This window comes from Ammospiza caudacuta, chromosome 2 (genome assembly GCF_027887145.1).
Source record: "Ammospiza caudacuta isolate bAmmCau1 chromosome 2, bAmmCau1.pri, whole genome shotgun sequence".
NCBI lineage: Eukaryota > Metazoa > Chordata > Aves > Passeriformes > Passerellidae > Ammospiza > Ammospiza caudacuta.
In genome coordinates, this window is record NC_080594.1 from 56,848,954 (window position 1) to 56,875,055 (window position 26,102).

The window sequence follows — 26,102 nt, forward strand, 5'->3', positions numbered from 1 at the left end:
GAAATGGAAGAGTGCAGAATGTAACAAATGCTATTTTACCTGGCACAGATGCTAATGCTGAGCACTTTAAGTTACCACATAGCATCACCTAACCAGTTCCAAGAGAGGGGAAAACCAATCATACCAAGAAAAGTCCAAATGACTCCAGAGTGGGAATCACTAGCTGCAACACTGGCTCCACTCTGAACAGCAGACAGCTTTTATCCTTTGGGATTCAAAAGAAATGGGGAATTTTCATGCTTGAAAGTGACTAATCTGTAAGCAATGCTTGAAAAGGCAGCAAAGCCTATTACCAAGCAGTATACACCCCAAAAATCCCTACACATAAAAGTCCTGCCACTTGGGCTCTCATAATTTGCCTTGAGCAGTCCCAGAAGCCTCCATACATATGGGCAGCTAGGTCTGATTATTCAAATCCTGTTGCCTAGCATTAACACTCAAATCTATATTTAAGCACCTAAGTAGGAATTACTACAGCTTTCTAAAGACCCTAAGCATCAAGAGCTCTTGTTAAGAGCTTACCCAAGTACTGACCTCCTAATGAATCTGTTTAAATGATAACATTCACCTCGTTCCCAGTGCGGTGAAATTCAGTACGTTCATGCACTCCTGAACCTCTTCCGGCTTGTGAGCGTCCTGTCTTTCACATCAAAACACACACTACAGGCAAATACACAAGAGGAGCTATTTCTAAAATCCTGCACTGACTTCAAAGTCACTGTGCCTTGTTTTAGAAAAGGCTTGAAAACAGCAGGACGCAGGCTGTGCGCTACAGTTTGGTAGAAATTTGGGAACAGTATTTTTTAAGCAAAACATATCTGGGCATTGAACCAAAAATTAAAACTATTATAGTATCATAGTACCAAACGGAGATATTTTGATATAATTCTCACTCTCTCCATTCCAAAGCCAGGAAGCCTCTAAAAATTTCTGCAAAACTTGAATCTTTCTTACAGTCAGAAAGTCAAAAAGTTGCTTTTCCTTTCCAGAGCTTGAGCCTTTCCCTTTCCCAGAAGGGCAAATTCACATCCTGGAGATGAGCAGAACACAGCAACAATATTCCAACTCATAGAAAAAGGCCAACTCTTCATTTTCATTCTCTTTCATGTAACTCTCATTTTAAAAATCAATTTGCATACAAAGCTGGTGTTCTACCTTCAATCTATAACAAATTTTGTATTAATCCTCCTTCCTGCTTGAGTTACAAGGAAATGTGAGAAACAGACAGGAGTGTATTTATAGGGCCAACAGTTGCTAATGTGATTGGGGAGAACAAGGAAGAACACAGTATGCAGGGCTGGAAATGCTCAGTAAATTTAAGCAGCAAGATGATCGCTCAGAATCCTGAATTATGAGTGAGTAGTTCTGGGTGAAAATTTAGCAAGAGATAACTGAAGTAAAATACTTTGCAATAGTTCAATCCATACACATTTAATTGGAATAAAGGATTATCTAGAAAATATGAAGCTGCTTCAGCAGCATCACAGGACTAGACAGAAGATAGCAGTGGCATCATGTAATCTGTAGGCAACAACTCTCCTTGTCAGGAATGCCAAGAACTCTTTCTAGTCCTGCAGATGCAGAAGATAAGGTCTCAGCTCCAAGCCAAGTCATCAAAAAAACTGTTTGCTCTAGTGTAACAGCACTTTATGTATTACTTAACATTCAGACTCTTTTTTAAACAATACTGATGGGAAGTTAGTCAAAAGCCTCAGAATGGATGTATGGATGGCAGGAGAATAACCTTAGAATCATAGAATGGTTTGGGTTGGAGGGGACCTTAGAAATTATCTAGTTCCAACCCCTCTTCCATGAGCAGGGACATCTTTCACCAGACCAGGCTGCTCCAAACCCCATCCTATCTAGGCCTTGAACATTTCCAGGGACGGGGCATTCACAGCTTCTCTGGGAAACCTGTGCCCGTGCCTCACCACCCTCAAGGCAAAGAATTTCTCCCTAACATCTAATGCCAACCATACCTCTTTGAGTTTAAAGCCATTGTTGGTGGCACCAGTCCCAACAGCAAACCCTAAGGAACATCACTCCCTTGTTATTTTCCGTAACTCACCAGTGTTATGCTGTGCACACATTTCAGGAATATAACAGCCTTTCACTGAGCACATGAACCAAAAAGCATACCATTCAAATCACTTTGTCATTACCAAAAACTTCAAAATGAACCAATAATTATAGTTAGTGAAAGGGGGGAGAAAGGATTAATACCATCCAAACAACCAGTGTGGCTCACAAATAAGCAAAATGAAAGCATTTCAAGCTTTTCAAAATGGGAAAGATGATCCAACCTGTCAAGATACAGTCCAGCTGTAAAGGGTGGAGGACATGGAATTAGACCTAGGATTTTGTACTGCTGAAAGACTAGTTTCAAATTTAGAAAACAACAGTTCCAATAAACTAAATTTTAAATGCACATTCTACAAAAGCCATACTTTTCAGCTCCTTCTTTTGCTGCCAAAAGTATTCACACACACACAGACACACATGTAACAAAAGACGACCTTGGAGTTTATTGTTTAAAATACAACTTTCAGGCCACATGATCACTATGCACTGACACATAACTTCTTCATTTCAAGGGTAAGCACTTTCCCAAATCTCAAATCTCTTGAAGAAGTTCCTTCTTTTCCTCAAAATACTTCTGAAACCACTCAATATGTTCAACCTTCTGCTTAACACTGAGGTATGGGTTTTTTGAAAGCCCACAGACAACTAGTTCCATGAAGTGGCGGATAGGTCCTTCCTTGGGAAAGCCTTCGAGGTGTTTGTCCAGAAAGATATGTTCATGAAATTCAGCATCATCCTCCATCCCTGACAGAAAGACAAAGCAAGAAAGACAAAGTTGTTATCATAATATAATAGCAAGTTTAACAAAGTAAAAATAGTATAGTTTGAAAATAGTCTTAAATTAGTAAAATTAATGGTTCTGCTTGCATTTCTAAGAATATGTAATATTTAAATCAAATTTCTGGCTTGAAATCTTGATGAAAGCCTGATGCTGGGTGGAAGTAGGAGGAATAATTATAACCATAAATCAATCTTCTTGCTAAAATCCAGTTTGTTCAATACTAGAAAATTTTAATTCATCATTGGTACCACCTTTTAGATTGCAGGCACTTTCTTCATAAATTTTTAAAGAGAACACTGATTGCCTAAATTCTGCAGAGGATTAAAGAATACAAACTAGTCTTGAACAAATAAGGCAACCTCATAAAGTATCAAATACTGAACAGCTAACAAAAACATGTCCTTGCAAGCCATGCTTTTAACATCCTATTGCTATCAAATGGGCACAGAAGTTTGTTTTCTGACATTTTCTGAATGTGTGAGTGTATGATGATGCAAAAGTGTGGTCTATCTCACCAGCTGCTATTAAGTCACAGCCATCATCAAAGATGATGCACTCAAAAGCCTCCACAGGACATGGTACAAGGGATTATTGGAGATAGGGCAAACGTTTGTTCTTCATCCTGTGGATTTTTTTGCTGTTGTTCATGCTATGATGGTAGAGACTCAGAACACAAATTCCTACATACAGAAAAAAGGCTCCTTTTGCTGTTCCTAATTTTAAGGGGCAAAAAACCAAAAGGCAATCTGGGATTTGTAATGAAAGATTTTTCGTTAGTTAGATATACATGGAAATTTTTATTTGATACCAATTGGCTTGCACCCTTAAATAAAAATCTGTTATTAGAGAAAAATATTGCACTACTTCAAGATGACAAAAATGAGAAGCCTATACCACACACATGAGTATGGTGTACATGTTTTTCTAAATTATTTGATAAAATTAAATCAGGGGTATTAAAACTGAGGTAATTAAATCACGTAAGTTCTAGGCTTCCTTCTTTGGTAGAGCTTCTACAGTTTCAGAAGAAATTATGTCCATCTCTGTGATGGAGAAGTCACCAAAAGGTCACTTGCATTTGTTAAGATTGCATTACTTTTTTCCTGCTTTAAACTTAAGGTATTGCAATAGCTGAAGGAGCTGAGAAATACCTGTATTTTTCCTAGAAATGTGTGAGTGTATCAATACCACAGTTGCACACCACATTTATCTCTGTGGTTCTTGGAAAAAAAAAAGTACATTTCCTTCTTCAGAAGCTCTGTCCTTGTTCCTTTATGTTGAAAGTTAAAATAACAAAAAACAGGTCACGTCAGTTTCAGAAAGTGTAGTTCTGCTGTGGTTGGAAAACGATGTCCACAGACAGAAGCAGTGATGATCCTTCCACTATCCACCCATGCTGGCTTTCCCCCACCAAGGGGAGATAGAATCTTACTGTACCTGGATGCTACTGGTTGCTTTTTCAAACTAACAACCTTTCCCAGACTTCCTTACTTTCACTGGACTCAAAAATCCAAGAGAATTAAACCAAACAAAATCACTACTTAAAGAATCTGAATAATGCTGACAGTAAAATTTGGCCTTCTGAATGCTCTTCTTCTGGAGACAGATACAGGGTATCAGGAAAGATTTCATCTAATAAATAATTTCACCAATTTTCATCTTTAACCCAAAATAAGCGATTTAGAATCTCACAAAAATGCAGGTGATAAGTAAATATTACATATGTATTCTGCTTTCCTGTTTGTCAAAGACTGTTTATGGTTTGGGGATGAAGTGTTAAGTCCAAGTATTTCAGTTAGACCACGTATTTCAGTCCTCAAAAAAGTAAAGTGTGCATCATAGAAAAGGAGACCACAACTGTCCAAAGCATCAGAAGCTGAAGCCTCTGGTGGGAACAGATTAGAAGAGATAATGACTTCCCTCACCCCTAGCAAGCCCTGACTCCTGCTGCCAGCCTGTCCCTCAGCCTCTCTTGCACTGTCCTCATAAACATAATTTGAAACAATATGCATGGCAGAAGTCTAAATTAGAGAATTTTCTTTTTCAACATCAAAACAAGAAGACACCTACTCTCAATATCCTATCTCCAACCACCTACATGCTACAAAACAGAAAGTCTGGGGAATTCCTCTAGCTAAAACACTAATCCTTCCAAGACATGACCAACCTTGTCTTAAAGATGCCAATCCAGACACAGATGTCCATCCCTTATAGCAAGCATTGCTGACATGGTATAAAGACGACTGAGTATTCAGATATAGTGAAAAAATGTCCCTGTCCATGGAAGAGGGTTTGGATTAAATTATCTTTAAAGGTCCCTTTCAACACAAAGTATTCTATTCTTTCAGGATTTTTACAATGACATCAATCATGCTCTTCAGAAGGTCCCTAGAACAGAGATAGTAAAGAAACCCTGACGCAATGGTTGTGCAACTCTGCCAACTCACTTGGCAAGATGATCCAATATTTCTCTGTTGGGAACAGCAGCTCAGCTAACCAGCAACTAGAACAGGACTTGGTGAACTTTTGCCTGCAGAAGCCATCAGAAGCAACTGAGGAATTAATTTTCTGAGGCCTTCCTATCACTTGTGCAGTAACAATCTCTGGCCCACCAAAAGCATTTGCTCCTCATAACGAGGTGCTAACGCAAATTCTCACCTACAATCTGCTCTGTCCTTTCCAGCTTTTTGAGTCATTATGGTATAAATGCACAGAAATAATAAATGAGGCACAAATAATTGTCTTTCCCAACTTTTTGCCACGGCAATCATGGAGCAGCATTAAAGCTACTTAAAAGTAGGAGAGACAAGCAAAAAGGAGTGGTGAGAACAATGTTATGCAAGCTATACTAATGGTTTGCTAAACTGGTAAAAATTGTTCAGAGGATGGAGAGATGGAGAGGGAAAAGAAAAAAAAAGGTAATTTTCTGCCTAACAGTGACTTCAACTGCATTGGACAAGGGCATGCAGGTAAAAGCAAACAACAGGGCAGCAAGGTGTGGGGGGGAAGACTGCTGCTGGCCACTGTAGCAAGCCAGTATGTTCAGCCACATCTCCAGATGTTCGCACAAAAATAATTTTAAAAACCGTGACCTTGCCCTGGTGCCACACAGCACAGTACAGTGCCTAGGTGAAGCACCCTAATGAGAACACCAGAGATACTCTGGAGCCAAGGAAAAGAGTTATAAGAGGTTGTCTTTCTGTTTTATATTTGGTTTAAAACCTTAAAAGATTTCATAATGCTGAAAGCTGAGTATACGTGCTTTCTCAACAGAAAATTTAATTGCACTTATATTTTTAAAGCCACATGTTTTTGGCACATAAGAATAATCACACATTTCTGGATACAAAACAAGCTGAAGTAATCTCCTCCTGTTGAGGGCAATGGCTGTTACAAAACTGCAAAATTAACAGCAGAAAGGGGCATCTTTATTTTGCAGAGAAACTGAAATTACAACATGTTGATGTACTCAGAGCAAGGTTCTCAAGCTTTTAACTGTGCTTTGACACACTTGAGGTGGTTAACAGCCTGTGGCTGGCAGTCTGATAGGCCAGTCTTACTGACTTGGTATTTCAACCTGAGAGGTGACAAGTTTTGGAAAGCTCCACTGGAATTTTCCACATGACTAGTCTTTGTGGACAAATCAATCAAGATTCTTGTTTTAACTATATGTAAAGGCTCTTTGTCCGCTGGCTGCCCCATCCCAGACAGCGCAGTCCCAGCGGCACGGCTGCCCCAGGGAAACCACGGCCCGCCAAAGACACGCTGTCAACTGAGGGCCCCAGACAGCAGGGTTCCAGCCACATTACAACAACACAAAAACCATTGGCCACAGTGGTTTTAAGCTTGCAAAAACATGACTAGAGTATACTTGGATTTCTACATGATGGAACATGATGGAACAGATCAATCCTGGGAGCAGTGATTAAATTCTGTGAAGAAACTGCCAAATACGATGAGAATAAACATTAAGAAACAATGAAGCACATTATTCAATTTGCAACTCAGTATAGGACAGATTTTCAAAGACTCCCAGCTTCAGATACTAACCTGTTTTGCTCTCAGTGACTGAATCATTACAAAGCAGTTTTGTTTGAAGTCTTTAAAGTCTTTAAAAAAACCCCAAAACCCACAGCCAAGCTCACCCTGAAGTTATGAAGTCCCCTTTCCTATATTGCACACTTTGTGTAGTTGTTCTTCACTTCCTTAACGTTCACTCTCTCTGCTGGCATAACTTCACACAGAGCTTTCTCTTTTTTTATGGTAATAAAAGAAAATACTGTGCACAAAGATGCCTAATTAACATAGATGCCCAGGGTGAGTGAATATTGTGACTGTTTATTCTTATGAAACAGACAGAACAAAGGGAGCAAACAACTGTTTAACACTCGGCCTGCCCAGATACGGAACTGGCAGATAGCTGGTCAGGATCTGGCAAGAGACTTGGTCCAAGAGCCACACCAAAGAACACAATCAGCATTATAAAACATGCACAGCAGTTTTAAGATTCCCCAAGTTCTGCTAGGAGCTTAATTTAGTAAAGATGCAGAGTAAAAGGTATTATGTAAGAGACTCGAACTGCCTTTTGGTGTTAAACACATCATGGGGGGAAGAGGGGGGGAGGGAAGGAGTCGTCCCCTTTTGGCAGCAGCCAGCCCTCAGATCAGCCAAGCCACCTGCAAGACTTCACCTGAAGAGTGCCAGAATGAGTTCATCTGAAGCATCTCTGATCTGGGACAGTCAGGGAGTTATGTTTGTTTACTATCAGAAGCATGACTCACAGCTGAAACATTATGTTAAAACAGTCAAAGGTCAAACATGCTCTAATTTTCAGAAAAGATAAACTGAGACAGATAATAAAAGCTCATGGTGCACATACCAACTTCATTGTCAATTGGGAACTCCCACAGTATTCCTTCTTTTGTCCACTGGATCATCTCCTCAAAACCATTTCGGGGAGGCTGTGCAGTTACTGCTGCAACCTCCTTTGCAAACTCCAGATCCCAAATTGTTGGCGAAGATACTAAAAAATAAATTTTGTTAAGATTTGTCAGCAACAAAACACTTCTCAATAGCTAAGACAAAGTCCTTTAACACCAATCTTTACAGAGACTAATAACTTCAGCCATGCAAATTTTTCTACCTTAGATACCAGCATCACCTTCCTCAAATGAGACTTCTCTGTTAACAAGAAAGTTCATTAAGTTCTCAAATGTCTGATGAAAATCTATTCTGAACACCTAGGGGAATATTTATTTTTATGTCTTTCACATAAAGCAATAATTTAATTTTTCCACAATCATTCTTTGGTTTTGTCTTTCAAAAAATGAGGACACAGCAAATTCTGAACTTGACTGGTGCACTGTGCTAAAGGACCCTTATTTCTACGGGAGTTTTCAAGTTCTTCACAACTACATTCTCCTTCAGGGAAACAACTCAACTCAAAGGCTGGCAATTCCTTCCCCAATGCTCCTAAGTGTGCCAGTTTTTGTCTCTCAAGCTGAGAAACCAGGATTTCTTATTCTTTTCACAAAGTTAAACAGTTCCTTTAGGGATATATCTTTTCTGATGCCTTTTTTTTTTTTTTAATCGAAGTGCACTCATATTGCAGCAGTTACTCTTCTCAAGGAGTTCCTGTCCCTCCACCCAGGAGAGCTGGTCACGAGCCCAGACTGAAGCGCTTCACTGAACTGAAGGGAACAAGCTGTTACCACAGGACAGGGAGGGACCTCTGGGAGTGCCCTGGGCTGCTGTCGAGTGAGCTGGCCTAAGCTGCATTCCCCTTTGTTTTCCTGACTCCCTCTGTTATCAATTCATCCTAAGATCCTTGGAACACAGATCTTTATGTGAATTCAAGTATTACAGTCCACTTGGAGTGGATTATAGCCAATAACCTATTATTTTACTACTCCGGAATCTTAAGTACTTGAGGCCAAGATATAATTTCATCTTCAGCTCAGTGGCTTACAACTCAACTGAATTTAAAAAAATCCCCCCTCCTTTAAGAGAAAACACAATGGAAGGGCAAACAGTATTTTTACATACAAAAAAGTGTTTTCAGAGGGGTTCTTTGTGTTAAATCAGAATACAATTATTCAAATTATTCCTTAAGAGGGAAATTTCCAGAACTATTTTACCAGGCTGAGTACTTTGATTTGAGGACTGGAGACAGGAATAAAATACAGCTACAAGACAACATGAGAAACCATACCAGAATGAAATTGTTGTCCACATCATAAAGAAACTAATAAATCCTCTAACAGAGGAAAGCAGTACCTCATTTTTCAAGCTTGCAGGAGAGGTGACAAAGATTATAATTTCACCTCATGAAGCAGAAAATAATACTGGCATTTTACATTAACAGTTATGAAGAGTATTTTAAGGATGACAATTTCCAGTTAACATTCAAGTTTTCAAAGTCAATATTCAATACTTAAAACAAAACTTGCTTTTCTGTTTTGTATAGAAAAAATTTAACCCATTATCTCCTGAAATATGAACCAAGACAGTGAAAACAAATGAATCAAGGTATCAAGTATCACACTGGTATTTCCCGAGGTTAATGCCCAAAAAAATGTTTGTCATCAGGCTTAGTCAGTAAGCCAAGCAATCAGCTTCCTGGTCTAAAATATACTGTAGAGTTCCTCAAGGCTACCTGGAATCAAACAGGAAACACCAAACAAAAAGCTGAAAGAAGCTTACTAATTAACTTCTAATTACAAATTCAATAAAGTCCACTAGCTCTCTGAAACAATTTGTACACATTCCAATTTTATGTTTTTAAAAAAAAGTGCATCTCGGCTTTTAGCTGGGGTGACTACGATGAGCCACTGTGTCTGCATTCTGTTCATACTAAAAAGAAATCTTATATTCTCACTCTTTTACCTGAGCAAATTTGATTCAACTCAAAATCCATTTTTTTCAACACCACTTTTGTTAAGACAGCTAAAAACAAACACTACATCATTCATTGTGGGTTTTACATGTAAAATGGACCAATTTTAATATTGGCAGTCTTAAAACACAGCAAACTGAATCCCATTCTAATAAACAGCTTTCATAGAGGTGGCTGTATTCAGAAAGTTCACAGCTGCTTGAAAATATGGAAATGGCACTATTTGACATTTTACTAAAAAATTAAGTAATCAAATTAATATCTCCCTGTAGTTTCAAGTGTAAAAAAAAAAATAAAAAACTTCTCTGTTAGAATCTGGCAAAAACTTACAGTTCTACTCTTGAAACTGAAACAAATACTCATAGCTTTGTAAGATTTTAGACAGGAGTACTATTTCTTCTGCTGCTACTAACTTTACATAAAGGTCTAAGTCACTACACTGGAACAAAGTCTGCTTTTTAAAAGGGCCTCAGAATAACAGCATTTTGAAGATCAATACTAACAATGCAGTCTCACTGTTCACAAAGAAAAGTGAGGGACAACGTTCTTTATATGGCTTGCCCGTATTCACACACTCTTGGCCAAACCCAGCCTGTAGTAAAGCCAAGTCTTCATAAGTGGAAGCTATCCCTGTTAAGACTGTTCCCACACAGCTGTGCCATGCAGTGAATATGAAGGTATCATACCTGTTTTGAATTTAGTTTTGGTATCTTTTATCTCACATGAATTTTGGCATGTATATTTAGTGGATAAGAAATTGGTTGGATGGTCACATCCAGATGGTCCAGGGTTCATGGGCCATTCCAAGGGTCTATCCAGACCATGTATTCAATGGTCAAAAGCTCAATGCCTGGATGGAGATTAGTGATGAAGTTGTGTTGCTCAGGAATCCACACTGAGATCAGTATTGTTCAGTGTCTTCATCCACACCACTGACAGAGGGGTTGAGTGCACCCTCAGCACGTCTGCAGGTGACACCAAGCTGAGTGGTGCAGTTGACACACGTGAAGGACAGGATGCCATCCAGAGGGACCTCAAGGGCAAACTCAAGGAAGTGACCTCATGGAAATCTCATGAGGTTCAACAAGGCCAAGTGCAAGGTGCTGCCCCTGGCTTGGGGCAACCTCCAGCATCTACACAGGCTCATGAATGGACAGAGTCGTGCCAAGAAGAATTTAGGGATACTGGTGGATAAAAAACTGGACATTAGCCAGCAATGTGCATTCACAGCCCAGAAAGCCAGCTAGAATAATAAAACAAAGCATGGCCAACAGGTTGAGAGAAGAGATTCTTCCCCTCTGCTCTCCTGAGACCCCACCTAGAATGCTGCAAACAGCTCCAGGGTACTCATCACAGGAAGGACACAGACCTCTTGGAGCAGGTCCAGAGGAAGGCCATGAAGATGATTAGAGGGATGGAACATCCCTCCTAAGAGGAAAGGCTGAGAGCTGGAGTTGTTCCTCATGGAGAACAGAAGGCTCTGGGTTGACTTTATTCAATCTTTGCAATACTTAAGTGGAGCTTGAAAGAGAAATGAAGACAAAATTCTTTGTAGGACCCATTGCAACAGGACAAGGAGTAGTGGCTTTAAACCAGAAGAGGGAGATTCAGACTAGAAAAAAGGAATGAATTGTTCCAATGAGGGTGGTGGAACAGGTTGTCCAGAAGGGTGGTAGATGCCCCATCTCTGGAAACGTTCAAGGTCAGGCTGGGTGGGGCTCTGAGCAACCTGACCTAGTGGAAGAAGTACCTGCTCATTGCAGGGGGGTTGGAACCAGATAACCTCTAAAGATCCCTTCCAACCCAAACTTTCTATGATTCTAAACAGATATGAAGAACTTTACAATAGGTGAAGCAAGGTGTCATTTGTCAGCTGCCAGTGGGATCTTTCCAGCTCCATCTGGAACACTAAACAAAAGGCCAGAGAGCACACACAGCAATCCAGTGTGTAGTCTTGGGTTGCTACTACCCTGCTTATACTTAGTCACCTGCAGGGCATGCTTGCTTCCTTGGGATCACAGCCTCACATTTCCTTGCAACTTGACCAAATAAATTGGAGCCAACATACACCCATCCTCCAGGCTGGCTTTAAACTCACAGAATTAAGACTGACCTTTGTGACAAAAAGCCAGTTATACCCTTCATATTCACTAACAGAGTGCCCTGATCAGCATAGAAAACATTTCATTACACTGCATGGAAGTTTCACTTGGTAAAAATCTGAGCTACATCAAAGTAGTAATTGCTTTTATCAGACTGAAAGCAGAAAGTGAGCAGGTCATGTCTCCTCATAAAAACACATCTCTTGATATTCTAAAAATGCACAACTTAGCCTCACTGCATTTTTCATTACTGAATTTCCACTAACCTGTTTTCAGTGCATGCTCTGGTTCTGTAGAAGCCTTAGGGAATATATTAAGCCTCTTTCCTACTTTGAGACTTCTATAAACAAAAAAAGAAAACCGATATTTAGTATTTCGCAACACCTTACAACATTGCCAGATAACAAATTAAATAGCACAAAATATTTTCATGAACTAACAGATCTCTGGAGACAAAAAAAAAAGATAGCGATTTTCACTAAATCTTCAGGCTCTTAATCAGAGAGTGTTTATGGCTTTACTATTTGTCTTAAACAGAGCTTCTCAAAACATTTCCATGTGAAAGGAGGAGCATAAATCAAGCACTATATTTGCAGTCAATTTTAACTGGAATATTTAGGAATCTGAAAAAAGGTAAACAGCATCAAACCACTGCACTTAAGTGATTTTACAAAGTTGTGATTATCTGAAGACTTGGGTTTTTTCCCTGTAAAAAAAATATTGCACAATTCAGGAACAGAAAAAGCAACAGCTAAATCAAATAATTCCTGCTTTATGACATAAATAGCCCTTTTGGAAGATCACACAGCCACCTTCTCTGCCATAGGGCAAACAGTCAGAGTATAACCATATGATATGTTTTCAATAGCATCACCCTGGTGCTCACTCTTCTGAATATACAAATATTTCACTCTGACCATCTATTTTCAATCACACTTATCATTACCATAAGCTTATATTAAAAAAAAAAATACAAGAGTTCAACATGTAGTCAAATTCTTATATATGAAAACAAAAAAACCCCCAATGTCTTTAGTATCAACTATGTTTTTAATCATATTATCTTCCACGTTTCCACTGAAATTCTAACAGTTCTTTCATTTTTGTTATTACATATCCACAGTTACCCTGGCAAGATTTATCCTTTCTGACCTTAAAATTCTACCCTTCTGGATTTACTGGAGATTTCTAATGGCCTCAACTACTTCTGCAAACATGCTCTTGTCATATTACTTTTTAGTGATGAAACTACCCTGGAACTATTTCAGCACACAACAATTTAGTTACAGAGCCTTGAAAGAATGTTGATTCAGGATTATATTTTCCAATCTGTGTGTAACTCCCAATGACAATGGCCAAAGATACATTGCATGTGTTGGAAGAAAGTTTATTTTAAAGTTATAAGTTTAAATTACTATAAAGCAACATCACTCGTTTCACTGCAATGTACTAACTAGACTCAAAGTTAGGTATTCTTCCTAACCCATTATTTTCCTACTATCAGTTGATAAGCAAATACATGAGATATTCAGGTATGCAGGAGGGAACTCAGGCCTGAAACTGGAGACAGTTTACTCACTACAGGGATTTTAAAAACTATTTTAAGGTGCTGTTTCTGAAGTTATATACCAAGCACAGTTGCACCATACACAGAATTCTGTACATTTACTCACCCAGGAACTCATGCTTTTCTTTTCTTTTGTTACCCAAATTCTATCTTCACCATGATCTATCTAAACACAAATTATTCCCTCCATTTTCAGGCCCTAAACCTCCCAAACAGAGATTAATTTACAAAGTAAATTAAAAACAAGAGGAGTTAATCTTACTAAAAAACTGCTATGGAAAGAATACATGGAGAAGGAATGCAATGATGAGCTGCCATGGGAAAATTCAAAGACTGCAGGCAAAAAAAGTACAGCTTACAGGAGTAAAAGTACAGCTTACAGGAGTAAACCAAAAATATAAGAGCACTCCTTAATTCACAAGAGTGGCCACATAATACAGGAGCAAAATACACTTAAGGAGTACCCTCAAATCACATGTAAATTATAAAGTTAATTTCATAGACAATTATAACATCACAGATAACAAATAAATCAATTACAGAATGAAGTGGTAATAAATAAATAGACCAACTTTAATATATCTTTAAAATCGCAACAGAATGGATGAAATTTTTCTAAACATAGAACATGATCAAGTTTTGTAGAGGAGGAAAGCAAGCTTTCAAAACCTCCATTTCCCAAGAAGTTAAGAAAGTGACATAATATTGTATTATGCATAGGTGAAAATAATTTAGTTAAATCTAGTTAAAACAAGAACAGTTACATTTCAGCACCAAGTATGCTTAATTATAAAATGTAATATTAAGAAAATGCACATTGTTTGATTAGTTGATTGCCATTAACTATCTTGTTCTCACAATTTATTTCAATGTTAACAGTACTTATCTTGAAAAATATTTAAGTAGTTTCTTTAAGCTCTGAAGTATTGTAACATTAATAAGTACAAGTAAATTTAAAGTATTATCCATAAGTAACTGCATGCTCCCTCTATTGGAGGTGAACACCATAAAAATACCTTCTGGAGTCCATCTGAGCTGATGACCTTCCAGGCCTTGTTCTTTGACCATCCTCATCCAACTGCAAGGAAATGCGACCGGACAGCCTTGCACCCCACTGCTCTGGGGATTGCCTTTTAACTGCCATTTCTGAAATAACATTGCTGAAATGGAAAACATGAAATGTAAAAACTCAACAGATTGACAAAGCAAGGAAGTTTGTCATATGTATTAACTAGAAACTCTACTCTCAACTGGTTTCATAAGCTTCCAGGAGACAGAATTTTACATTCCTCACAAAATACACCCATCTTTAATCCATCAAACATTCAAGGCTGTTGTTTTAAACCATTTGTTACATTCCACGTATAAAAGTGCTACTTTAGCCTATTAAATCTACAGTGAATGCTTCCTTTTAAATTATTTAGTTTTCAACTAAAAAAAATCATATATCTGTATACTAATATTCACAGAGTGTACTAGGCATGTTTTGTTTAAGCAAATGAGGAATTCCTCTGAATACAAAAAATAGGTTTAAATAGGCAAAAATCACTATTTTTTGGACAGGAACCAATACTGCCCAGGGACAGAGCTGTGCTGCTGCAGACCAAAAGGAAGCTTGCCTTCACACATCAGCTGACATGGGCCAATCATGCCACCCTAATAAGTAGGTCACCTTTCCTGATCCACTGCAATCTGTTACATTGCATAATCATATTACAGCATTAACAGACCACATCTTCCTTTGTCATTCTGGAGTGAAAATCATACATGAAGAGCAAATGCTCTGATCTCCACCAGCACCGTACACAGCTCATTCTAATCACAAAGGGCAAATCAGAGCCCCTTTTTGCCCCTGCCCATGAGCTCCTTTCACAGTAACTCCACTGGTAGCTCTCTGGTAGCTCTTCCTCACAGCCTCCTCTCCACCCAACCACTTCCAGTCACACACAGTCATCCCAAATTGCAGCACTTAAGCTTCAAGACATAAATATGGGCTCAAAAGATAAAAATAGGCCAAGGCAAAAACAGTGCATTACCCATTTCATGAAAATCCAAATGAAATTCAAACTATGCTCTTGGCAGCTTAAGGCAAAAGAGATTTTACTGACAAGAAAGAAATACTTCTGGAAAATTGTAAAAGCTAATTGCCACAGAAACACAGCATGATTTCTCTTCAGTCTTAGATGTGGTTTCAAATGGCAGAACAAGCACAGCTCTTCCAGTACCTACTCTGAAATAAAGGCATCTAAAAACAAGTTTAAAATAATTTCATTTTCATTTTAAATAAAAAGCAATCTCAGAATAGTTGCATATCTCACATTAGAAATTACTCTGTGAAGTGGCTACTGGCATTAGTGAGTTGGTGTTGGGCCAGAGGCTTGACACACTTACAAGGGTCAAAGGGACATAATTCCTAAGGTCAGCCACACACAGCCCAGCCCAACAGATTGACTCAGCTGTGACCTAAAAGGCTGTTGTTTTCCCGTGCTTCAGGGAAGTCAGGATTGCTCAGAGCTGCTCTCTTTCCTGAATTACTTGCAGTTTTGCCCTGTAGATGTGGAAAGACTACACCATTGAGCTATGAGAACACACAGTCAATGGTACCATGTTCCTCGCTAGGAAATCCTAATGTCCCCCCACCATCGGCACATGAACATTTCTGGCAGCAACATTCATCATTCCATCATGAAAAGTGCACTGTACTAACAAAAGTACAACCACAAAGATTTTTTTAATGCCTTTTGAAGAAAAAATATAGGTTTAAAAAGTCACACTCCAACCCCAGCGTACCGATAGTGGTTAGATATTATATATTCTCTCATTACAACACATTAAAAACTGAAATTCCTACATACACCTGCCTTCCAGACATGGGAAGCGGTAGGACTTTTGTAACAACCACAGACTCTCTCTCTTTCCTGATTATCAGCCAATAATTATAATACTTAAAACAGAGACCCAAGGAGCTTTGGATATATTCTAGCCAAAGCTCTGAATTACTACTCTTGCTCATCCAAAACAGAAGCTGAAATAGTAGAGCTGCAGGTTTTATTTTGGTGCAGTGCTGTTGTGATTTCCATTGAGTGAAACTTCAGCCCACACTGAGGAAAATAAATTCCTCTATCATTAATATTTTCCCTCCTAGTGAATGCCCTGTCCCCGTGCTTTCTACAAGGCAATGAGATGACTGCATACAACAGTGACCTCTGGAGGTCTTGCCACAATCTTGGTAAAAAAAATTTGTACAAAAGATCTGGACAACATACAACAAATTTCATATAATAAATCACAATAGCACAATTCAGTTTTTTGCAGTTCAGCACTATGTAGCTCTGCTGCTTGTGAAAGTATCTTGCTTTTAAATATTGTGAATAACTAAGGAATATATATTGGCTTTTAAAATATGTAAGTATATTGATTGTAAAACTTCTACAGAAATAAAGGGAAAGTTCAATTGCACGTATTCTCTTACTGTCAAACAAAACTCAACACAAAATAATCATGCATGAACAAAAGAGAATGCTTTCTAATATATTAAAAACATCTTCATGCATTGTGTGGATAGAGGTATCATGGAACATAAATCACACCAAATCAAGTCTGAGGCTGCTGGGCTTTGTAAAATCAACATTTTTAAATACTAGTCAAAAATCTGAGAGTACTGTATTTATCTCAAAGAACTAAGAGGTCCACAGTAACTCTAAAAGGTTACTTTTACCAAGTTTTTTGTCATGAAAATCAGCATAAATTGCTGGTCTTTCTGGAAAACTCATCCACTGATAAAGCTACCTAACTCTTAAGTAAGAAAACTAAAACTTTTCAGCAAATGGCGGCAGCAGGAGGAGTGTATTTGCTGGGAGAAACAAGCTAGGTCACAAAGCTGCCTCAGGGAATAGAACTTGCCAACTCAGAGCAGCCATGACATTCCAAAAGGGCTGGTTCTGCTTGAGGAAAATGCATTTTTCTAATGATAGTGCTTCATCCAAAAGCATGTCATAAAACATTGTAATATCACATCTTAACCCACCAATCAAAAATACAGAGGCACTATATAGCTGCAGCTTTTAAATTTCTGAAGAATTTAAACTCTCTTTGAAGAGAAAAAACATTTTTGCTTTGACTACGACTTCCTTAGTCACTGTCTTTCTTCCACTGCAGCCAGAGTTGGGTCAGTGCTTCAGGAAAAGTGCCATAGGTGAGGAGAAAGCCTATGATGCCAGCAGGCAGGGAAACCACACCTAAACAAGAGCGTGTGCACCCTAAGGAAGGGAAACCAGCACATTCCAGGCTGGGCACTGCATGTGTTAGCTCACCCAGTACTTCTGTGCTCCTCCAGCACCCTGGGTACTCAAGAAGGTTTGAATTACATTTAAGTTGGCCACCCACAGCCCACAGCACTGTTAAAGACATTTGTGTACTCTGCCCTTCTAAAGAACTCAGTGACAGAGAGTGAACAAACTCCCTGGTAATTAACAGTTTAACAAACATATCCTCTATATACACAGTCCTTATATCTGAAGAACAGATATTTTGCTTAATGAAGTCATTCACTGAGCATTGTACATCCCAGTCTGTGCAATCACCTAACTCAACCTGTTTGCAAGCATCTGTCTCTTTCTTCCTTAATTTCCACTCAGGCAGACATCAGCCACAGACACCATTAGCTCTTTTTGCAGAACACTGACAATCATTCCAGCAGATCCTTTACTGACACCTACAAGCAGAAATACATGTAACCTACAGAGGATAATAGATGGGTCAAGCTTAGATCCTCGGTTGGGGCAAATTCATTTTTATAGAATAAAATAAGCAGCTTGCAGCTTGCACTGCAAACAGACATAAAGAAAGGTTTCGTGTTCATATTTTGGTAAAGTTCCAATTTTCTGTTGTTCAGCATTTCACCTGGATTTAATGCCTTATTTTCTCAGCAGGTATTTGAATACTAGCTGAAAAAAAAAAAAAAGAAAAAAAATTTGCCTTTAACCATCATCCAAAAGAGCCGTATGCACAAGTGTTTGAGTTTCCAAACAAATGTTTCTCATCTGTTTGAAAGCCACACTGGAAACAGAGTTAAGCCAAGAGATGCGTTTCATGCGTTGACTGGAAAGTTTTGAAAGGAAGGGTGGGGCTATAAACAGAGCTGCTCTAGTTCAGTTCTGCAGAGCTGTCATGAAAATTCACCAGTCCAGACAGAACGTCTGAAACATCTACAAATCCATCCATTGTGTGAGAATTCTGGAAGCTTGTGGCAAAAAAAAAAAAAAAAAAACCAACCAAACTCACAAAAAGAGCTGTTATTTTGCTAGCCTGTCCAAGAAAGCAATGATCCTGGGCATGAAAACAATTCTGTTTCTGCAAAACCACTTTAGAAGGATGATGGCAAAATTTAGAGTTTGGTATAACCAGATCAATAATGTTACCAATATTCATTAATCCTAAGGATATACTGTCCAAATGTATCTTTTAGGGGCACCTTCCCAACACAGAAGGCAGTTACCTTCAGGATGACATTGCAAAATAGGAATTTCTGATGTAATTGAGAAAAACAATCAATACACAGACCGTAGGTTAATAGTGCCCCCCTTCTTCTGTTTATCTGTGGTTTCTTCATGTCTTCTTAGCTGTGCAAGGAGTTCTGATTCTGTCTGTTTCTTGTCGCGTGGAAGGGAAGATGCAACTGCAGAAGCAGCCTTCACCAGTTCTGGATTTAAACTGTAAACAGAGACACAACAGATACAGAAACAAAACCAAACAAAAGCCTTTAATATGTTTAAATTGTCATTTCTGTGCTGCCATTTCATATCTTAATAACTCAGAAGCTCGTCAGGTATTTTCCCAAGTGGGGGTGGCCAGTGGGTCAGGCAGGTTTGCCCTACATTGCCCTAATTATTAAATGCTGAAGGACTCTGACAAGCTCCTGCTCCCCAGCCTGGTGAAATGGCAGTCCTGTGCCACTGCACAGCCTGGAGACCACGGGGAGCACAGACCTGTGGGATGATAAATATGATGTAACACACTGTGGACAGGAGCAGCTCCTAAGACTCAACAATCATTACGCCATTCTTAATTTTTTTTCTTTTTCCTCACTTTTGCTGTATTTTATCTGAACAGTATTTCCCTTCTCCCATTAAAATAACTTTCCACAGGCAGGTGCTAGTGCTACTTTTCCACAATCTTACTGCAGAACAAGGCAGCATAAGGTTGACAGCGTACAGCACCTTTTGCTCGGATCCTCCCCTGTGATTTACTCTAGCCTACAACTCTGCACCACACTCCATTACAAGATGCTTTTATACTGTTGGAAATGGTTTATTTGTCCTAAATATCAAAAAAAGAAAGTTGAAATAAGGATAAAACAGGCTAAGAAAAGTTTGTTCTACTTTACCGTTGGGTGTCTTCTGTAATTCCCTGAGGCACAGAACCTTCCCTGTCCGGGCCTTCCAGCTTGCTCACAGCTTGCTTCTTGCTCTCACTGGCTTTTAATTGCTGGAGCTTCTTCCTGTAGCTCACCTCCACCTTCATATTACCAATAATGTCTAACAGCTGCTGCTTTGGTGTTTCTGCTCCATCCTCCTGCCTCTTTGCTGCCCCTTCAGGTGTGCTGTCTTTGGAAGCAGCAGATTTATCTTTGTCTTTAGAAAGCAGACTGCTTGTGCTGAAGAGTTCCTGTTTGCTAGATGATACACAAAGTTAGGAAGCAGGAGTTAAAAACAGGGTCCAAGGCTGAATTTTGTAAACCTACCAAAAGCCCCAAAACAATAGTTACAACTGTCCAGGCCCAGCTGAGTGTAACCTGAGTATGTTCAGTACATGTCAAACAGATACCTTTTGACATTCGAGAAGGGCTGAGACACCATTTCAAACTCTTGATAACTTCTGATTTCCTCATCACAAACACAAAGTAAACAACTTTGCCCACCATTTATTTGTGGAGGAAATAATACAGAGTTTGAATTTACTGGTACCTGATACTTAAATTCATTGGTACTATAGAAAACTCACCAAAACTCTTAATATGAGAGAATATCTCAATAAAGAGATCACTCCTTGAAAAAAGACTGTACACACACACACAGATAACCTCACATGTTTTCACACTTGTGGCACTACTACAGATCACATTCCCCTACTCTGCAACATGGATTCTGCTGCAAGTTAACCCAGAACCAAACCAGAAAGCTATTTGGGTTATAGCTCCTCTGCTTAGTTTAGCACATGACTGCAAAGAAGCTGAAACTGACACAATGCAGCTGAGGATGAGAAGCCAGGGACAGCAAGGAGCTGCTCAGGAGATTCTGCAACACAGACACAGCTGCATTCTCTAGAAAAACTATCATAAAATTCAAAGAGCTGTTCTCTATAACATTCTAAAAGGCAGTGTTTAAACCTTTACATTCACACCTACTAACTTTGTTTAAAAATCACCTTTAAATTACAGAAAGGAAAAAATTAATGTTTATTCTGATTCAAAATAAAAAAAACTTCAATAGATCTTAAAACACCTCCACAAATCTGAAGGAATTGTGGCATACCTCTCCTCCTCACACACATCTCTCTCTGGCTAAAAAAGGAAAATCTGCCAGTTTCAGCAGGCACTGCATCATACTTAGGTCATTCTGCACTTGATAAATTGTCAGCATTAAAATCTAAATTTCAATGTTGAGAAGCAACAGGAAAATTTAAGGACAGCTTTAGAACCTTATTACTGAGAAGATGGTAGGAGCCCTGCTGTTTTACACTGCACTGCTCCCCAAAGGTCCTTGACTAACTCCTTTTTTGTTAATTCAGGCCACATGCTCTTTAAAACTATGTAACCATTCAGAAATCACAGATTGTTAAAGGGTTGGAAGGGACTTTAAACATCACCTAGCTCTAACATTCCCTGCCATAGGCCATGTCACCTCCCAGTAGACTGGGTCACTCAAGGCCTTGAACATTGCCAGGGCTGGGACATCCAGAACCTCCCTGGGCAATCTGTCCCAGCATCTCACAACCCTCAAGCACAAGCATTTCTTTGTAATACCAAATTTCCTGTCTTTCCATTTGTACCCATTATTCCTGATGCAATTTGTACCCATATTCCTGAAGAAAAGTCTCTCTCCAGCTTCCCTGTGGGCCTCCTTCAGACACTGGAAGATTGCTATGAGGTCTCCATGCAACCTTGTCTTCTCCAGGCTGAACAACTCCAACCTTCTCAGCCTCACCTTAGCCTACAGCAGCAGCAAAGCACAGCAAGGCTGAAAGCCTCAGGCACTTAAAGCCAGCAGCACACTGCAGTTTGCACCTCTGTATTTCACCTGCCATCCAGTTTGCCTTCTGCTGGGGAGCTTGGCCTCGGAAAGCACGCACAGCTCCCAAAGAACCCGAGCTGCTTTGAACATGAGGCCATCACAGCACGGTGCTTGTTCAAAAATATCGAGGAGTTTTGAAGTGCAAAAACAATGAATGAACGCACAACTGAGGTGTCATTAAAAGCAGCTTACAATACTTTAGTAAAAACGAAGAACTCCCAAACACGGCTCTTAGTCCGCACTTTGTGCAGAAACAACACCACCCAGCAGGCAGCGCCGCTCTGCTGATACCGGGTGCAAAGCTACGGTCAGGTCACACACGCGGATCATTCACAGCGCTCCAAGATGGGAAGGACGGCAAGGGCAGCACCACGAGAAACACGGCCCACGCCACTCCCCTCCACCCGCCTCCACTCCCCGCTGCCTTCTGCCCACCGCTGTCCCGGCCACCCGGCCACCCGGCAGGACAGGTGAGCCCCGTCCTTCTGAAGGCCGCGCCCCGAGGCATGGCACGGCTCGGCCTCACGGCAATGCCCGGCCGGCGCCGTCCGCCAGGTGAGGGTGCAGGGAGGCCGGTACCTGCGGGCCCTGCCGTGGGCCGTGCCGAGCAGCCTTGCCGCCAGCCCGCGGCCGCGGGCCCGCACGCCGCCCCACATCCCGCACCGCCACCGCCGCCTGCGGCCCGCGCTCCCCGCCCTCCCGCCGGCCGGCAACAGCCGCCGCGCACGGGCGTTCCGCGCAGCAGCGTTCCGGCCGGCTCCGCCCCGCCCCGCTCCCGGCACAGCCGGCCCGGCCCGGCCGCGCGCTCCCTCACGGCCTGGGCCTCGGCGCCGGGAGCTCGGGTGTGAGGAGAGCGCTGCCAGCACGTCCTGCTCTGCTCAGCCCTGCTAAGGCCGCATCTGGAGTGCTGTGCCCAGCTCTGGGCTCCGCTCTGCCCAGAGAGACATTAGGGCTCACATCTTTCCGAAACACGCTCCAAAAATGTCCCCAAGCCTTCACTTCATCTGCCCTGTGTGAAAAACGCCAATCACTGGTTTTTAAAATTTTAAAAGTTTACTAGTAATAAAATGGTTATGAAAATGGCGATATAATTAGAGTAATAAAAATTGTGGACAATTTGGATTAAGACAGTACGAGGCAATAGACACAAAGAATTATGGACCTCTGGGTACCTTTTCTGGGCAACATCAGCCCAAAAAAGGATACACGTTAACAGAGGATCAACCCTTAAAAGCAATTGCCTGTTCATATTCATACATCTCATACATGATGCATAAATTCCATTTAAACACAGGATGGTCAGTGTCAAATTCTTCCTCTGAATCCTAACAGCATTTTCATGGCTGAGTGAGATGGGAAGAAGTTTGTTTCTTCTGATAAGAGAGCAATAAATTCTTTTTCTCTGAAAGATTTAGGTGTCGTGTGGCTGCTATCTCGGTGCAAGTCCTTTCTTTTAAAAAAGTATCTTACATAGCATAGTTTCTATTTCAACATTCTGTTATAACCTAAAACTATATTTAACACACTACTTAAAAAAAAATTAATACAGCATAATTTTCTAATGTAACACATATAATATTAATTTTAATATTTGCAAAAAGCCAATCATAAAATACGCATTTTTCACACCTGGAAAGGTGAGCACTGTCCCATCTCCTGCAGCTGACTGTGGTACACCAGTACACACACCAGTGTCACCTGTGGAAGGCCTGACCTGCAGAAGCCATCTCACTCTTCCTCCATGTGGGGCTGTCCTGCCTGACCCACCTCTCCAAACAGTGTGAACAGCATCCACTGCAAGGTGCTGGGGGAGTTGTGATGTTCCTGCAGCTCTGGCTGCTATTCTGGGACAGTACATGCCAAGAACTGCCATTCATGCTCCTGGACAATGAGAATTTCCATGAGATTTAGGAAATGCCAGCTGGTTTACAGGGGCAAATGGTTTGCCTGTGGTTGGCTGGAGATGGTGTGGAGCCCAGGAAATAGCTTTGGACTGCAGAATGGACAGAAACACAGCCTGCAAGGGATCCCTTTGCTCTCCCACATCAGACAAGTTTCCATGGCATCCCCCTGTCAGCTTCCCAGAGGTTACCCATCCCTCCATGCCAAAATACTCTGTTGAAGAGGACTTGTGCCACTCTGTCACACAGTGGACCATCACATCCCAAAGCCAATCACCAATCGAAAGCCAGACCTCTCGAGTGCCAGCAAGTACTTCCACATTCCTGCAAAGCTCTTACGAGTTAAGGTCTCTGCACACATGTCCCATTTCTGTTGTGCCTAAATCCTTTGAGGGGAACCTTGAAGTTAAACTCCAAACAAATTGACACCTCATCTTCGGAGAGTCTCTCGGGAGTCATGGCAGCTCTTCCATGGTCTCTCTACACACACCAAGTGTTGTTACTTCAGGTTATGCAATTCCTACATAAATTCTTCCTTAAAACAAAACAAGTGCTCCGCAGCAGCTCGGTGCATGGACAAAAAGCAGGGTTTGGCTGAGCAGCCGCGGGTGCAGGCAGCAGAAAAAGCCGCGTGGTGGCGATATGCGTGTGGAAGCGTCGCATTCCAGAGCTCCCAGGAAACATTTCAAGCGCTGTCGCCGTCTCCACGTTTTCTACAGATAAGAGCAGATCAGGCCTGGTGGTGTGCCCGAGGAAGGTGGCAATGAAGGGACACCCTGAGACGCTCAAGGCCTGATGTTCCAGCTGGCAAACGGTCATGGCAAGCAGAAGGTGGTTTAATGCCATCTTAATTGCAAGTTTCACTGCATTAGGGGCTTAGATGGCTTTCACCAGTGGATCTTCCAGCAGTGCTACAGTCCTGCTAAACAAGAAGCCAGCACACAGGTCAAAATTCTTTGCAATGAAACAGTAATCTCTTAGTATTGTGGATGATTTGAGATGCACAATTAGCTCAAAATCACTAATTACAACAGCAATTTTTTTACATTAAAGAAATTACAATTCAATTTCTAAAACCATTTATAACCTAGGCTGTTCTTTCTTAACAATTGCCACACGCGGAGTGCTGCATCCAGCTCTGGGGTCATGAGCACAGGAAGGACATTGACCTGTTGGAACAAGCCCAGAGGAGGAACACCAAGCTGATCAAAGGGCTGGAGCATCTCCCCAGCAAGGAAAGGAGGAGAAAATTGGGATTGTTCAGCCTGGAAAAGAGAAGGCTTCAGGGTGACCAAAATGCAGCCTTCTAGTACCTGTAGAGAGCAAACAAGAGAGCTTGAGAGTGGCTTCAAAGTAAGATTAGGTTTAGATTAGTTTTTAGAAAGAAATTTGTCACTGTGAGGGTGGTGAGGCACTGGAGCAGGTTGCCCAGAGAAGTTGTGGATGCCCCATGCCTGGAAGAGTTCAAGGGCGGGTTGGGTGAAACTGAGAAATTCAGTCTAGTGAAAGGTGTCCCTGCCCATGGCAGGGGGTTCGGAACTAGATGGTCTTTAAGCTCCCTTCCAACCAATATGTTACATAAACATATGGAAAAAATAAAATCTGCACCCTGTAATTAATTAAAAGTGATGGAAGAAAAGATTCATTAAAGTTTACATTTTTGTTTATGCTGTTTTTTTCCTTGATTTGTGCTGTGAAAGTAGGAGCCATCGGTTTTATTTGGTGGAAAAAACCATGGATCTAAGATGAAATATGTAGGTCTGCGTGTCTCAACCCATGCAAACACATGTGCAGCTCAACAGGGATTATTGTGCTTTCCAGAAACACTGCCTGGTCTGGCAGAGCATCTCAAATATGACTGATCACTGGTACACATTATGGCTGCTGTTCCTTTACCTTGCCACACACTGTACAGTGCCCTACTGCTTTCAACCAGACATTGTTCCTGATAAGCCTTACTGCAAGCACTTCAGGTAACTGCAAATCAAAAGGGGGAAAATCAAAAGGAAAAAAAGAAAGTGCTGTGTAGTTTCATCTGAGAAAAGCAGTATTAGCCCTTGACATAGTAGCTTAGGTCATTGTATGCCACCTCAAAGTCCCGAAAAGCCAGGATCACAAAGTGAGAGCTTAGGAGAGTGTCTTGGGACTCAGAGCAGTTCCTCTGTATACACAAACTGTTGCTGATTCAGGATACACAATTCCTAAACAAATCCTTTAAAATAAAACAAAGAAACCCCAACAACAAAATCACCCAACTGGAAGAAAAACAAACAAACATGTATCTTAAAAAACCCCAAGAAAATTAAAAAAAAAAAATTGGTTTTAATTCATAAATTCGGTTGCATCCTGTTCAGTAAGCTGAAACACGGCCCAGCCCCAGCTTAAACAGAGCCCAGCCCCGCCGCCCCCCCGCCGCCTGCCCGGTCCTCGCCTTCCCTGGGGCCGCGGCGGGGCCGCGCCGCCTCCATCGCCGCCTCTTTCGG

At 40.8% G+C, this 26,102-nt stretch overlaps 1 protein-coding gene across 2 annotated transcripts; it reads right to left on the bottom strand.

The window, feature by feature from the left end:
• Nucleotides 1-2,502: 2,502 nt before the first annotated feature.
• Nucleotides 2,503-22,408, bottom strand: MRPS31 (mitochondrial ribosomal protein S31). Of its 2 annotated transcripts, none has more exons than XM_058800099.1 (7): nt 22,298-22,408; nt 19,813-20,100; nt 18,990-19,139; nt 14,444-14,587; nt 12,127-12,200; nt 7,743-7,886; nt 2,503-2,826 (listed from the first exon to the last, which is right to left on the bottom strand). In XM_058800099.1, exons 1-7 carry the CDS (start codon nt 22,372-22,374, stop codon nt 2,615-2,617), a joined length of 1,089 nt encoding a protein of 362 aa, XP_058656082.1. In that variant the 5' UTR covers nt 22,375-22,408; the 3' UTR covers nt 2,503-2,614. The 2 variants fall into 2 exon arrangements, with proteins under 2 accessions (XP_058656082.1, XP_058656080.1); XM_058800097.1 differs by lacking the exon at nt 22,298-22,408 and adding an exon at nt 21,725-21,831.
• Nucleotides 22,409-26,102: the final 3,694 nt, after the last annotated feature.

Coding starts and splice junctions, on each gene's coding strand:
- MRPS31 (XM_058800097.1), bottom strand. CDS start 21,816: ATGGCCTCATGTTCAAAGCAGCTCGGGTTCTTTGGGAGCTGTGCGTGC. Junction 20,101..21,724: donor GAAGGCAAACTGGATGGCAG/GTGAAATACAGA, acceptor TGTATCATCTAG/CAAACAGGAACTCTTCAGCA. Junction 19,140..19,812: donor ATTACAGAAGACACCCAACG/GTAAAGTAGAAC, acceptor CTCTGTTTACAG/TTTAAATCCAGAACTGGTGA.